We start from the raw sequence: 14,200 nt of genomic DNA, 5'->3' as shown, positions 1-14,200 counted from the left end.
AAATAAAACAGACTTTTAGAATAAAAATGAATTACAGTCCACAAAGAACTACTATAGAGAGTATAATTGTGAGTATTTTTATCTGACCACTTCTATAATTATTGTTTGGTTCTCTGATACACTTTCCGGCAGTTGTACATACAAAGCCTTCTCTGCAAGGCCCACAAGCTGGTCGACAGTTTTCGGTCCAAATCGTGTTAGTACCTTGTGGATATGAATCGTTTGTGATTTGGCATTCGGTATCAAAACAATCAAATGACTTTGCGTCGCAAATATATTGATTGTTGGCAAGACTTGATCTAAACAGTTTTATTCTTTGTAATCGAATGTAGGAATTTTTATTGATTAAAAACTTGATTGAACCTCCATTTGAAAATTCTTTTCTATCTGGTTTGAAATAAGCTAAGATTGACACACTTGTGTTAGTTCTGTAGTATTTTGTCTTCAAGTCTTTATCTACAAACACAAAAGAAGTATTTGTGAATTCGACAAAATCTGTTTTGTAGACCAAGTCTGCCAGAATCAATTCAAAGTCTGTTGTATCTTCCATTTCCATATCAAATTGCACATGAGTAAAGTCTTGGTCGAGCATCATTTCAGTGATATAGACATATCCAATGGAGATAAATCCTTTGCCGTTGACAATATCTGTTGGCTCAAATATTATTCCACCTGGAGTCTTTTCCATTTGAACAAGATTAATGGCATAATCTGGCTGTAAAATGTGCCATTTTAAGAAATAAACAGACTCATTTTTCTCTTCAGGGGAGTAAACGTCATCGTTGACGACATAATAACACGTCTTGTCTTTTTCTGAAGGAAACTTTGAATTAAATTCAAAGGAATTACCTTGGTTTAAGTTGATATCTCTAAGTTCCAATTTGTTGTTTTCAAATGAAATGACTCTCAGTGTGTAATTGCCTTTATAATGTGGTACTTCGAAACGCCCATTTTTCTGGGCGTATATCATTTCATCAATGGTATCTGATAATATTCTGATTTGGAACATAATTTGGTTGCAATTAATGATTTGTACTATATTGGAATTCTTTTTCCTCTCGACAATTACAAGAGAAGGGTTCATCATCAAATCCAAGTAGACATAATAAAACGTGAATTGACAGGCATAATTGTTTTTAGCTTTAGTTTTTGGAGAGAGTTGGTTGTATATTCTTGAGTTGACAGAGATGTATTTTCCTTCAAGAGATTCAGTCACACCTTCTTTATACACATTCATATAACCGGCAATCATACAATAAACCTGTTTTTGATAAGCCCCAACGAGTTGTAAATACTCTCCACACCGATTAACAGTGTGATTGTCTTTTGTCATATACATAAACTGCTCACTGATATAACATAATGCTTGGTTGTTGATGCCTTTCACTACCATTGGGTCAGGTAAATCCAAATAACAGTCATACCGTTTGATAACTGGTGTTTGGTCATCTTCATAATTGAACGCAAGAAAGTCGTTAATACATATTGACTTCGCACTATTTGAAACATAAAAGACGATGAATAATAACACTATCATTTATTTTAGATAGTTTTTGGCGATTTAAATTTGATGGAATGATTCAATTGATTAAAAATAAATGTTTTGATTTTAAAAAAGAATAATTCTTTCATAAAATTGTTGAATTGATCGAAAGTAAAAGATTGTAATATACTTTACTCTGAATATTCATTTAATTGGTTAAAAATAGTCTTCATGATTCCTAATTTGACAACTCACTATTATTTAAGAATATTAATAATGAATAATAATAGAATAAACAATAATAAAACTTGGCAATACACCATTTATTGTTAATCCATTTTTTATTTTTAATGTAAATCCTGTAGAATTAAATCTGTTATAATTTAAAAAGACTCACATTTGTTTAATCGGTTATTTTTTGCCGTTTTCAGTTTGTAAAATGAATTAAAAAAATCAAAAACCAATAAGAAAAAAAAACTTTAAATAATTTATCAAAAATATTGTTTTACATTGATTTAATTACAAACTACTTTTGGTTTTTGAAAATAGATATTTTCTAGTTTGTAAATCAACGTTTTATGATATAATAGTAAATTTATCTTTAGTTTTAATTAAGACCAACTATGTACAAAATAAGAACGATGTTTTGGTTTCAATAAGTCTTTTTGTAACAGTTAAAAAGTGAAATTAGATAAAATAATTGGATGTTTTAAATTTACTTTTTGAGCGGTCTTTAAAAACGAATTATTACGAGTTAGATTTGTTATAAAACAAATAACAAGATTTCGCAAATTGTTTACAAAAAAACATCTAAAATATTAATTCAAAAACTAATTAGAAAAGTAATTTTTACTATATAACTTGAAGTTAAGCTTGTTTTTTGTTGGTATGATTTAAATTTTAATTTTGTAAAACTTTTGTCAATTTTTCCTTCATATTATCACAAAAAAACAATTTGATAAAATAAAAGTCAGGAAGTTACAAAGAAAATAAACTTGGGAAGATAAGAGAATTCGACAAATTATAATTTCGCTGACAAATATTAAAAAATGCAAATTTTATTATAATTTGAACACAAAAAAAATAATTAGTATAAATATATTATCAGATGTTATTGTATCAATTTCTTGTTCAATAAACGAATATTAACATCTTTTTTGAAAAATACATCATTTAAAAATCGCTTTTTTTATCGTTTTAGTCATCAAAGTTTTACAACCAATTTTAGAAATGTTGTTTTATAAAACATCATTAAAATATTATTTGATGTTTTAATGAATAATTATAATGTATTTAATTTGAAAATATAATAACATTTCAAATCCGTTTCAGAACAAGTTGTAAAATATTGCAAAGTCTTTTAGAGTAACTGTATTTACAAGAAATTATATAATATAGAAATTCACCAATTATTTAAAAAGTACGTTTGTTATTTAAAATTATCAATATAATATTTCATTTTTAGCAATCATTTAAAAATTTACAATTGAGTGAAAAAGAAGCATATTTTAAGGGTTTCTTGAGGATAAGGTGTATCCTCAGGATTAAAACTATCCTTATTAAAATTATTTTTCTGAGGATACAAAAAACAAATCCATAAGGTTCAGTTCCCCATAAGGCCAACTCTCATTAATTCAAGTTATAATTTACACTTAATATTTCGAGTCAAAGTTCGAATTTTAAATAATGGTAATAATTTGTCATAAATGCCAAATAATTAAAAACAATCGAAAAAAGTTACGATAATCAGTAAACAAAAACAATAATTATATCTCGCGAACTTGAGACGGGAAATAACAAAACATGAATTAAACTTGTTCATATTATGATTATATACTTATTGAATTTACGTTTAAAATGATAATTGTTTTTATCAAAATGAAAATTGAAAAAGTCGAAAACACTGATTTAATAAAAATGCAATTTTAAAAAAACAAATTTATTAATAATTTTGAAATTTATGCAATTATTCAAATTTATTGTAATAACAAAGTTAATCATGTTGTTTATATTTTAAAAAGAATGTTTCATTTTGATATTAACTTATGTTTTAAACAGATTTACAGTTCTGAGGATGGCAGTTGTTTTCTGAGGATGACAGAAATAGAAAGTTTACACTTTTACATTTGTCTGAAATGTATATTGAGTAAGTTAATATTTTTGAATATGGGAACACGTCATTTCACTTCTTAGATGTTTAAGTCTGTGTTGATAATGTCTGTTTGTTACACGACTTACCATCCTCAGATATATTTATAGCACTGCCACTTCTGATTTATAATTCTATAAATAAAATTATCAAAGAATTTTTATAAAGTGGGTTTTTGTTAATTGATTATATCAAAAATCGTCAAAACACAACAAAAACGCCAAATAATATATAAAATTGATTAATAAATTGAACACATTTTTATTGAAAATTAATATTGTATAATAAAAAATAATATAAACATATATTTCTTGAGTGTATATGTTTATAAAAATAAATAAAACCGTTTAAAACAAGAATGATTTTACAAATTTGTTTATTTATTTTTTAATTTATCAATCGTTGTTTTATCGATCTTCAAAACCTCGCGTTTTGAATTTGCGCAAATACATAAATTGTCATCGCATAGAGTATACGTTATTAATACGTTATTTGCTATCAATTTTTATTGTTTGAAATATCATGAATTGATTTTTAATAAATTGCATTTTTTTGTGAAAAAGATTAAAAATTGTTAGATTAATTTGTTTTGTGATTTTGATTAAAAAATCGACTTTTTCGATAAATTAAATTAAATTAAATGTTTTCATATAAACCAAGGTTAGTCTTGTGGTAAATCAAAAAATAGAAATAGATTATTTTTTTGTAAAAATCAACCGAAAGAATCATCTTTCAAAAAATTCATAAATAGCATTTTTAAAGAAAATCACGTGTTTCAAAATACACCTTTTTGATCTTAGGCAAAAAAATCTAAATTGAAAGAAATTATGTTTAAGATATTTACCATCCTCAGAAAAATTAACAATCCTCATGAATCCCTTTATTATATTAAAATATAAACTTTTAATTGAAAATATAATTTTTTATAAATTAAATGTTTAAATTTTTGATTAAAATATTATTGATAATACTCATAAATAACATTTTATTTTTTACATATTATCGATTAAAATTCGAATTACATTCGGGGTCCACCAAACCAGGATGGTTTTCAAAAAAAACTAAAAATTCAACAAACTTGTAAAAGATATTGTGTTTATGCCGAAAAATAGAAAAAAGGCAAAATACCTTTGTTTCTTCATTTTTTTATTTTCTAAAAAACAAAACGACATTTAAGACTTATTTTTCAAACCATTTAAGATATTGTTAAGTGGGTGTATTTATTTTAGTTACAATATCAACGTTGTAAAGAGACTAAATAACACTACATTTATTATAAACACTCTATATTTTTTAACAACCGATTGTAATGATTTGATATAATATCTTTTTAAATAATATTTCGAAAAGTAAACATATAATTCAACTTTTTCATCGTGTTGATATTCTTGATAAGTTTCATATGTTAATCAATGTTTTTATTGATATTTACAAATAATATTTAGACAATCTTTGAATCAATACACTTTCAACAAATGTGTTGTTACAAACTTATTATCTTAATCGAAAAAGAAACGTGTCGTTGTTAAATGATTTTTGAGTACAACAATCGTTGTTAAATATAAAACCTTTTGTATTATTTGTTGTTGAAATGTGATTATTTGACAAACATGAATTTGTTCTTAATAATTGTCACAGTTGCCACTTTTGCGTAAATAAAATAAATACACAAATAATCGTTTAAAATTTAAAAAACAAGAAAATAACTGAACATTTTTTATATTCCAAATATAATCCGGATACTTTCCACGTGTTTTTAGCAAATAAGCTAAGAATAACGGTTTCCAAAAAACTCGATTTGATCATGCAAAGAATTGATTTATTAAGGTTATATATTCAAAAAGTCATCTGATATTGTTTTTTAAATAATAAAGTGTTTAATTTTGATTTTTTAAATAAATTATGAATTCGTTGTTAAAATTTTTATTCATATAGTTTGAGTTGTAACATTAATCACATTATTTAAAAAACGCAACTTTAAAACAGATTATAATGTTACAGTGACTTTATTGTTTTTATTTTTATTGAAATAAAATTTATTATGGCTTGAAAAACTTTGACTAGAATAGTTAAGGTTAAAAGTCAAATAATTTTGATTTAAGTGTCGTTTTATATTTTTCAGCCACGTGTTTACCATTTTGATTTGTAATTGAAAATGAATTGGTTTAAATTTTTTAACTGAAAAAGATAAGTTTTATGTGATATTTTTTATTTTTTGCCACGTCTTAAACAAAAAACTGGAACTTGAAAAACCCTGATTACATTACATAAAGTATTACTAAAACGATCAAATAGAATATGTCACATAATATATGTTATTTTTAACATATGTATTACATTAATTAAAATTAAAATAAAAAAACAAATGGAAATGGTATTTCGATTTGCATAAAAAACTTACAATTAAAATGACATATCCAGTTAAATACATTATAATTTATGTTAAATAATATGTTAAATAATGTAAAATAATTATTTCCAATGATGTTATTAATTGATTTAAATTGTTCACTTTTGAAAAAATTTATTTCTTAGAGATACTATTTTTGTGATGTATTGATTTTATTTCAAAAAAATAGTTTTTAAACTTAAGTCATTATTTTAAACGTTTTTTTGCAAAAAAAAACGCCAAACTACTTGTCTAAAAAATGGGAATTAAATATAAACTCATAAATGGTAAAAAAAAAAGAAATAATAATTATATTGTGTTTAACTAATTTTTCTGATATATTATACTTATTTTCATCTAAAAACATAGTTTTAATTAAAATTTAATAAAATGGTTTTTGTTGATCAAAAACATGATATTTAAAATTGAAAAACGACGATTATAGAATAACTTTTAATAACTATTCACTACCATGTATTAAAAATGTAAACTTGATTAACAACACACATCTTTAAAAATAATAATAATAATGATACGTCTTGAGCCCTTTTATTTAATGAAAATAGCTCTCAATCTTAATACATATACAGATACTTACACGTTTCTATTGGTGTCAAAACGATGTCTTGAATCCTTAAAAATGTTACACATAAACCCGTGGTATATTTCTGTCGACAACATTCGATCATTTTTTCGTCATTTCCACCCCGAAACTGTGAACTGTTTTTATTTCGACTTTTTTGATCTGCAAATATTTTCATCCGTTAAAAACATCCGATGTCCCAATTTCAATTCTTTTGTAAAGACGAAAAAAGATGAAATACGACAAATTTTGAGTAAAATTTATTATATCGGTTTGTATATTGAAAATGATAAATACGAACCAACTTGCAAATTTTTTATGGACAATGCCAAACATTTTAATTCTTTAAGAAAAGTCCGTGGAGACTTAAAACCAGTTGTCGAATTTTTTAAGTTATACACTTCGAACGGCACTGAATTAAACGTCCACTTTCCATATATAATTGAAATTGATTCGGATCCCAATTTATACGAAGACGCAGAACTTAAGCTCATCACCAAATTAAAGAAATACGTCCCACAAAACGGGTTCACTGAAATAGTGTTTATGGCCAACGAACACAGAATCAATAAAAAGAGTTTGGAAGTCTTTAATGGTATTAACTATTACTACACTTCTATTGTCAAAAATCAATGTAATTACTTATCTGATAAACTCTATGTCGACGAGCAGGGTATTTATATAGACAACACACTTGATTGCCAGAAATACAACACATTAATCACTCAAACGTACTGCAAAGAAATTTTAGTGACTTTTTTAAATAGTGGAACACTCAAAGAAACATTTGAAGAAGAAAAACAGAGTCTCTGGGAGATTCCAAATTGTGTTGAAAAGATTTCCATTCGGTTAAATAATAATCAAGAAACGGATTTTATATGTTTAAATGCAAATTTTCAATACGTCGAAATTTTTGAAATAAATAATTCGAATATGGTCGAATTAAAAAACTGTTTTGATAATCTTCAAAATTTTGTTTTCTCGAATTGTTGTATTTTTAGAATTGAATTGAAAAACGCAAAATTATTGAAAAGTGTCGCTTTTGTAAATTGCATTGATTTTGAATTGGAAAGTGAAGACTCGAGTTTAGATGAGTTAATAATAAAAAATTCAAAGGACATTGATATTTACGTAAAAATAACAGACATAAAATATTTTGGGATCATTGATTCAAATAATTGTGCATTTGAAAGTGTATCTTTTTTCAACAAAAATGTTGTTATCAATAATTGTCACAATTTATTTTTTTATGAAAATAAAGATTATATTCAAAACAAAATATCCCCGTTTGAATTCTGTGGAATTGATATTGCAAATTTTAAACGACTTGAAAGTACTTCAATACACTTCCCTTCTACATTACTCCCAAAAATAGCCAATTTGGATGAGCCAAATGATTATTTGTGTTTGTTATATATATCTTAATATTATATGTTATTCAACAAATCTAATAAGGTTAATTACACATACATTTTTATAGAATAATTGACACATTAAAACATAAATTATTTTATTTATCCTTTTTAATTTAAAAAGAAAAATGTTTAATAATGTATGATTGGTGTTTTTTAATATACTTATTCAAGTTGTATGTTATATATATTAATATTATATATAAACAAACATTAAAACGTTGTTTAAATGTACATAAAACAGCGTTTTAATAATATATGGTCATACTTAATTCAATATAAAGTACATGATAAAAGTAAAAATTTACATAAAGCTATGGGGTATATGATGAATATGAGTTCAGACATTCAAATTGTAAACAATACGATTCAAAGAGTAAAAGAAAATTTGGATATGTGGAAAGTGAGTTATATTTGTTCGAGTTTATGTTGGACTGATCTTAAAACAACGGATAATTCGTTGTTTTTCCACAATGATATATCAGAAAAATGTATTATTCCAATTTTTTATTTTGAAATTATTGTTAATTACAAAGTTCTCATGTCTATCGGCATTTGTGATATTTCATTTTTTGATAATTGCAATAATGTTTGTTCTATTAATTGATACTAATTATGTTTTACCAAAATGTGGATATATAGATCGAAATTCTTTAAACAAATAAATAAATTTAATTTAAAATTACGTTTATTTAACGATTTATCTATTAATCACAACTTTGCATAAGTAAGGTTCATTATTATACCTAATAATATTATTATTATTTATAACATATATAATAAATAGAGTCATCTTGGATTAGATGAAGGAAGTGTGGGATATTGCTCAGATGATGGAAAAGTGTACAATTCGAGTGGGGAAAGTGTGAAACAACTCTTATCATATGGAAAAATTGAAAATCACGAAGTCATCATAGGGTGTGGGTTTTACCCAACAACTTTAAAAATGTTTTACACAATAAATGGTGAGTTGGTGTATTCGCAACATGTTGAATTCGAAAATGTATATGGTGCAATTTCTGTTACTTCTTTCCAACCTTTCGAACTAAATTTTGGGGATAAAAAATTTTGCTTCGACATATACTCGAGATGGGCGGGTAAAATCAAAGATGTTGAAAGTGAAGTAAATGATTCTCAAAATGATACGTTTGAAACCTAAATTATATAAAAAATGCATCAACCTACTTACAATAATTTGGTAATTTCAATTTCTTTTATTTTATTCGAGATTTAACTAAAAACGATTACAGTAAAACCTCTCATTAGTAGATTAAACGGGAAAATAGTACCCCCAATAGTGGTTATGAAATTTTTATTTTCCTTTCCCCTCAATAAATGTTTTTTATTTAGATTGGTTAAAACGTCTCTTAATGAGAGGATTCTCTTAATGGGGAGTCCTCTTAATGAGAGGTTTTTCTATATTATTTGTTTTATTATTAAACATAATCACATAACACAACTCTACCAATCACTCCTTTTCAAGTTCAAAAACAGTGAATCCCTGAATTTCTATTTCATACAATTCATTCTTTCCAGTGACTGTCTTACTTTCTTTTCCATATTCAAATGACCGCCTTTTACTTGCCGAAATCAACTTCTCCTCTTTATTTCTCCAAATTTTGATATCTCCTTTTCCGACATCGAAGAACTTAGTGCTTCTCTCTTTCCCAACAAGAAATGCGAAGTTTGCGCAGTCACTCAAAATCTCAAATTTTTTTCTTTTAACGATTCCTTCCCGCTTCAATGAGAAAATGCAGCACTTTTCGTCTCTCACAAAAAATCCCGGTTTTTCAGCGGGTTTAGTCACGACGACGCCAAACACGTTATTAGCGTCTTGCGAGTAAATGACTATAACAAACCCCCTTACACCTTTCAAGTTCTCCACAAGCGCTTTTGGCGTTCTTTTAGGAAGATCGCTCGCATAGTCAAATAACACTCTTCCCACACTTCGCCGACTCCACGCAAAGATCTGTGCTTTGTCTTCCATCGTCAGCACACCCGGACTGATGTAACACTTCTTATCCTTCACACGTGGTAATTGCCCGCCCATCACTTCGGTGTCTTCTCGCGACTCTTTCGAACTTTTAGAAGATTCTGGATGCTTTTTCGAAATCTCCGACAAAGTTTTCTCTTTGGAGTCTTTGGAATCTTCGGTGGGAACAAACGGATTTGAAGGAAGAAAGTCCAAGTCGTCGATTAAATCTTCCTCAGTGAGTGAAAATTCGGATTTTTTCATTTTTTCGGTGTTTTCTTTGTTGGAAGGTTTAAAAGCGTCACTTGTTGTTTGGGGAACGGATTGAGAAAAGTTTTCATGCAACATATCGGAAATTTCGTCGGATTCACTATGTAATTTTAATCCGTTATTTATTGGGTCGGTGTTCACTTTTTTTAATACTAAAGTCTTTTTTTCGTGTTTGTCTTCGTCTTTATTTTTCAACGTGTTTTTATCCGATAAATTGTCGTGAGTATTTTTTTGCTTGTTCATATCGTTTTGTTTGTCGATTGTTTCACTTTGATTGAAATTTTTTGAAGGGAATAAATTTGTATTTTTTGTGACGTGTTCTGTGTGTTCCAAATTTATAACTTTTGTGTTACAATCTTCTGTTTGTGTTGATTTAAAGACCTTTAGCAATTTTGGTTGTTGAACGTCATTTTCAAGGTTTTCAAGTTGATCGACTTTTAAAGAATTTTCTGCTGTTATTACAGTTGGTATTAAATTTTCGACTATGTTGTGATTGACGACAATTTTTGGTGGTTCGATTTTATCAAAAAAATTCATATAATCAAAATTTAAAGGAAAAATGGAATTTTTCATTTTTTGTGTAAGTTCACTCACTTTGTCTTCAAAATCAACTTTGATTTGTGCTTTTCTTAACGTGTTTGTTGCAAGCTCTTTGTCACATCGTGATTTCTCTTTTTCAATAACCATTTGAATTGCGGTATTTCTTGCTGTAACGATGTGTTTACCGTCTTCTTCACATTTCGCTTTAACCAATTTACAAAGAGAAGTCACATCAGAAAGTACTGCTAAAACTCTTTTAATTGACTTTGAAAACGTGAGACAATTCTCTTCACAAATTTCTTCTAATGTTAAAAATTCATTCAATTTTTGAATTGATGTTTCGAAGTCTAAAGTGGACAAGTCTAATGGAAGTGTTGGTTGTGGCGTAATTAAATGTTCGTCAAGAGACTTATTAAGTGATTCAAAATATGAATTGACGTTTGGTACATTCTTTAGTGCCAAATACACATCAATTTCAGTCATTTTTAAATTTATGTATCAAAGTTGCTCAATTTTAAAGTTCGTTCAATTTTTATAACTAAAATGCAATTTTTCAAACAAAATTTAATTAAAAACGATTTAACCCTCTTTTTATTTAATTGATATGATCTAACATGTTTCATAATTATTAATTTAAAATAAAATTTAAATTTTTAAAATTTATTATTTTTTTGTTTTTTATACATTTAATAAAAAAAGACAAAAATACAGAGTCAGTCTCATTGTTCAAAAAACCCTGGATAATACTGATAAATAATGCTGTTTTTATTTTATTTATAGTTTTTTAGACTTAATATTTACTGCAACAAGGTAGTGGTTTTCATAAATTATGAAACATTGAAATTTTTTATTTGATTTAATTTTTTCATATTTACAAATTTCATTTTAAAAAAAAGGAAAAAAGGGTTAAGTTTTTTTAAACTACAAAACACAAATTTGTTAATTAATAAAAATTTTAAAAGTTGCCATCATGACGGATACACACACTTTCGATGAATATTCCACTCTCAAAAGTAACATTGATAGTGCTACAAGCTGTCTTACAACTTTAGTATCAAAAATAGATACATATAATTCAATTTCAAAACCTACAATCCCAACTTTTGACAATTTAACCCTCAAAGACTCCATTCAAGTTTTATATGAAACACTTGAAACAGAGGATTTCTATGAAACAAACTGTTCAAATTTTTTAAGAGAAATAAATCGCACTTTTGCTTTCTTTTCAGACTTTTTGGAAATACTTAAAGTTGTTGGCAAAAAGTGCACAACAGACTTAAAAGAAATTTTTAAAGATCGAAACACTACACTCACGACTTTAATTCAAAAAGAGAAATTACGATGTGACGAAGAGCTTGCAACAAACACATTGAGAAAAGCGCAAATCAAAGACGTGTATAACGAAAAAGCGTACCAACTGAAACTCAAAATGCAAAAAACCCCACAATCTTCTATTTTTGAAAATAGTTCTGACACGTCAGACAACTGTGAAACAGTCGGCGAAGTCGACTTTAGTGTTATAAATCGAGATATTCAACTTTCAGACCATCATAAAAAAACAACCAAAAGCGACAATTCACAAAAACTCGAAAAAAGTGACCACGCCGACTTTTTCGACAAAATAAAAATTGAACTGCCACAAAAACAAAAATCACACAAATCGAAATTTTGCGTCGAAGAAAAAAGAGAAAAATCGAATGTTTTAAATTCCATTGAAAATTCACAAGAAAAAGTCGAAGAAAAAATCGAAGTTGTCGATAAAAACATTTCAAAAAACGATGAATCTCCATAAACACAAAACGAAAAGGACGTTTCAATAAACGACAAAGCCAAATTCAAAGACGATAACAAGAGCGAATGTATTACTCCAAACAAACACTCAAAAAAAGAACAACAAATTTTACAAGAAAAATCAGAGAAAGTCACAAATGACAACAAAACGCCAATAATCACACAATTTGCCGAAGATTCTTCGATGGATTTGAGTTGGAGTAATGACGTCATTCCACTCAATAAAGACGAAGAAAACGCAACAGTGGACAAGTCCGGAAAGAACGACGAAGAAGTTAACTCACTCGATTTTTTGAATTGTGAAGAAAAGGCCCAAATCTTTGCTTGGAGTCAGAGGAGTGTGGGGAAAGTTATTTTTGATTATTCGGCGACGCGTTTGCACGGGTGTTCGGGGAGATACTTCAATGCTATTAATTCAGTGAAAGGGTTTTTAATAGCAATTTTATGCGGAGAATACCTCTTTGGTGTTGTTGTAACAAAGCCCGTTCAAATATACGGAGACTGTGTTGCCGATAGTAATTGCTTTGTTTTTGTTTTGAGAGAAAATGGAATAAAGAAAAGAAGGAAATTTAGTATAAAAGAAGAGGATAAAGAATTTGCGTTCACTATGGGTAGGCATAACAGCACTAAATTTTTCGAAGTCGGAAAAGGAGACTTGAAATTATACAGAAAAAAAACCAAAAATTGTTTGGCTTGCGAATATAACGGGAAGTCCTTTGAATATGGAGAAAAAAGAGTTAATGTGTTAGGTAGTGAAAATCGGTATGGACAAATTAAAGTCGATCGATTTGTGATATTTGCATTGGAAAATTGAACTTGGAAGTTTTTATTGATGTTTATTTATTAAATGTTTATTGTTTATTTATTTGTAAAACAATTAAAATTGTATTTTTAACATTCAACCAAAAATATTAAAAATAGGCGTGTTTTGTTTTTGGAAAATGGAGCTGAAGTTTATTATGAAATAAAACAATAATTATTTAATAATAATAACATCGATAAATTCACTTTAACACTATTTAATATCACCTTTTTAAATAATATTTTTTTTCAAATTTATAATTTAATGTTTCAATGAATATTTACATAATTAATTATAGTTAAAAAGTTTGTATTCGTGTCAAGAAAACACGGTTTAATTAGTGACTACTTTTTTTAATTTCGCAATTCTTTAATAAATCATTGAAATGATCATTCACAATAATATGAAATGTTATAATGCAACTCTTTTGTCACTAACATTTTAGAAAATTGAGTTTTATGTTTCAATGTTTTGAATTGAATTTTAATATTAAACTTGTGTTAAATTTATACAAATTCGTCATAATTACCATTAATTAAACAACGCGTGCAAATAGTTTTTCACATATACTGTTAAAATTGACTTAGTATTTAACATATGGATATCATTAAATAAAATAATATAAACATAAAACATTTTCTGTGTTTTTTAATGGGACCTACATTGACCACCACCACCACCTTTACCAAAAAAAATATTTGCCGCGAGTGTTTTTTGAAGGAAGTCCACTTTTCAGCCACTGTTTGTGCGTCCCCATGTCACCCACTTTCCTTGTCCGTACTGTGTGGACGCGGATGTGGTTCCCCCCG

General features: G+C 27.0%; 5 protein-coding genes across 5 annotated transcripts; 3 read left to right on the top strand and 2 right to left on the bottom strand.

Annotated features, from left to right (window-relative positions):
* Positions 1-52: 52 nt before the first annotated feature.
* On the bottom strand, positions 53-1,537 carry EIN_507520 (hypothetical protein; the record flags this gene model as incomplete). Its single annotated transcript, XM_004259574.1, has 1 exon — positions 53-1,537. A coding segment is annotated over one exon (1,485 nt), but the record flags the coding sequence as incomplete, so codon positions are not given.
* Positions 1,538-6,550: 5,013 nt separating this feature from the next.
* Positions 6,551-8,029, top strand: EIN_507510 (hypothetical protein; the record flags this gene model as incomplete). The annotated part of the gene is made up of 1 exon (XM_004259573.1): positions 6,551-8,029. One exon carries the CDS (start codon positions 6,551-6,553, stop codon positions 8,027-8,029), a length of 1,479 nt encoding a protein of 492 aa, XP_004259621.1.
* Positions 8,030-8,245: 216 nt separating this feature from the next.
* Positions 8,246-9,175, top strand: EIN_507500 (hypothetical protein; the record flags this gene model as incomplete). The annotated part of the gene is made up of 2 exons (XM_004259572.1): positions 8,246-8,478; positions 8,806-9,175. The coding sequence occupies 2 exons, from the start codon at positions 8,246-8,248 to the stop codon at positions 9,173-9,175; spliced, it is 603 nt and encodes a 200-aa protein (XP_004259620.1).
* A 309-nt stretch (positions 9,176-9,484) lies between these two features.
* EIN_507490 (hypothetical protein) lies at positions 9,485-11,281 on the bottom strand (the record flags this gene model as incomplete). Its single annotated transcript, XM_004259571.1, has 1 exon — positions 9,485-11,281. One exon carries the CDS (start codon positions 11,279-11,281, stop codon positions 9,485-9,487), a length of 1,797 nt encoding a protein of 598 aa, XP_004259619.1.
* A 1,492-nt stretch (positions 11,282-12,773) lies between these two features.
* Positions 12,774-13,403, top strand: EIN_507480 (hypothetical protein; the record flags this gene model as incomplete). Its single annotated transcript, XM_004259570.1, has 1 exon — positions 12,774-13,403. The coding sequence occupies one exon, from the start codon at positions 12,774-12,776 to the stop codon at positions 13,401-13,403; it is 630 nt and encodes a 209-aa protein (XP_004259618.1).
* Positions 13,404-14,200: the final 797 nt, after the last annotated feature.

Source organism: Entamoeba invadens, assembly GCF_000330505.1.
Source record: "Entamoeba invadens IP1 unplaced genomic scaffold scaff_1105074724819, whole genome shotgun sequence".
In the NCBI taxonomy this organism is placed as follows: Eukaryota; Evosea; order Mastigamoebida; family Endamoebidae; genus Entamoeba; species Entamoeba invadens.
The sequence above is the reverse complement of the archived record's forward strand: the minus strand, read 5'-3'. Positions and strand labels throughout refer to the sequence as shown.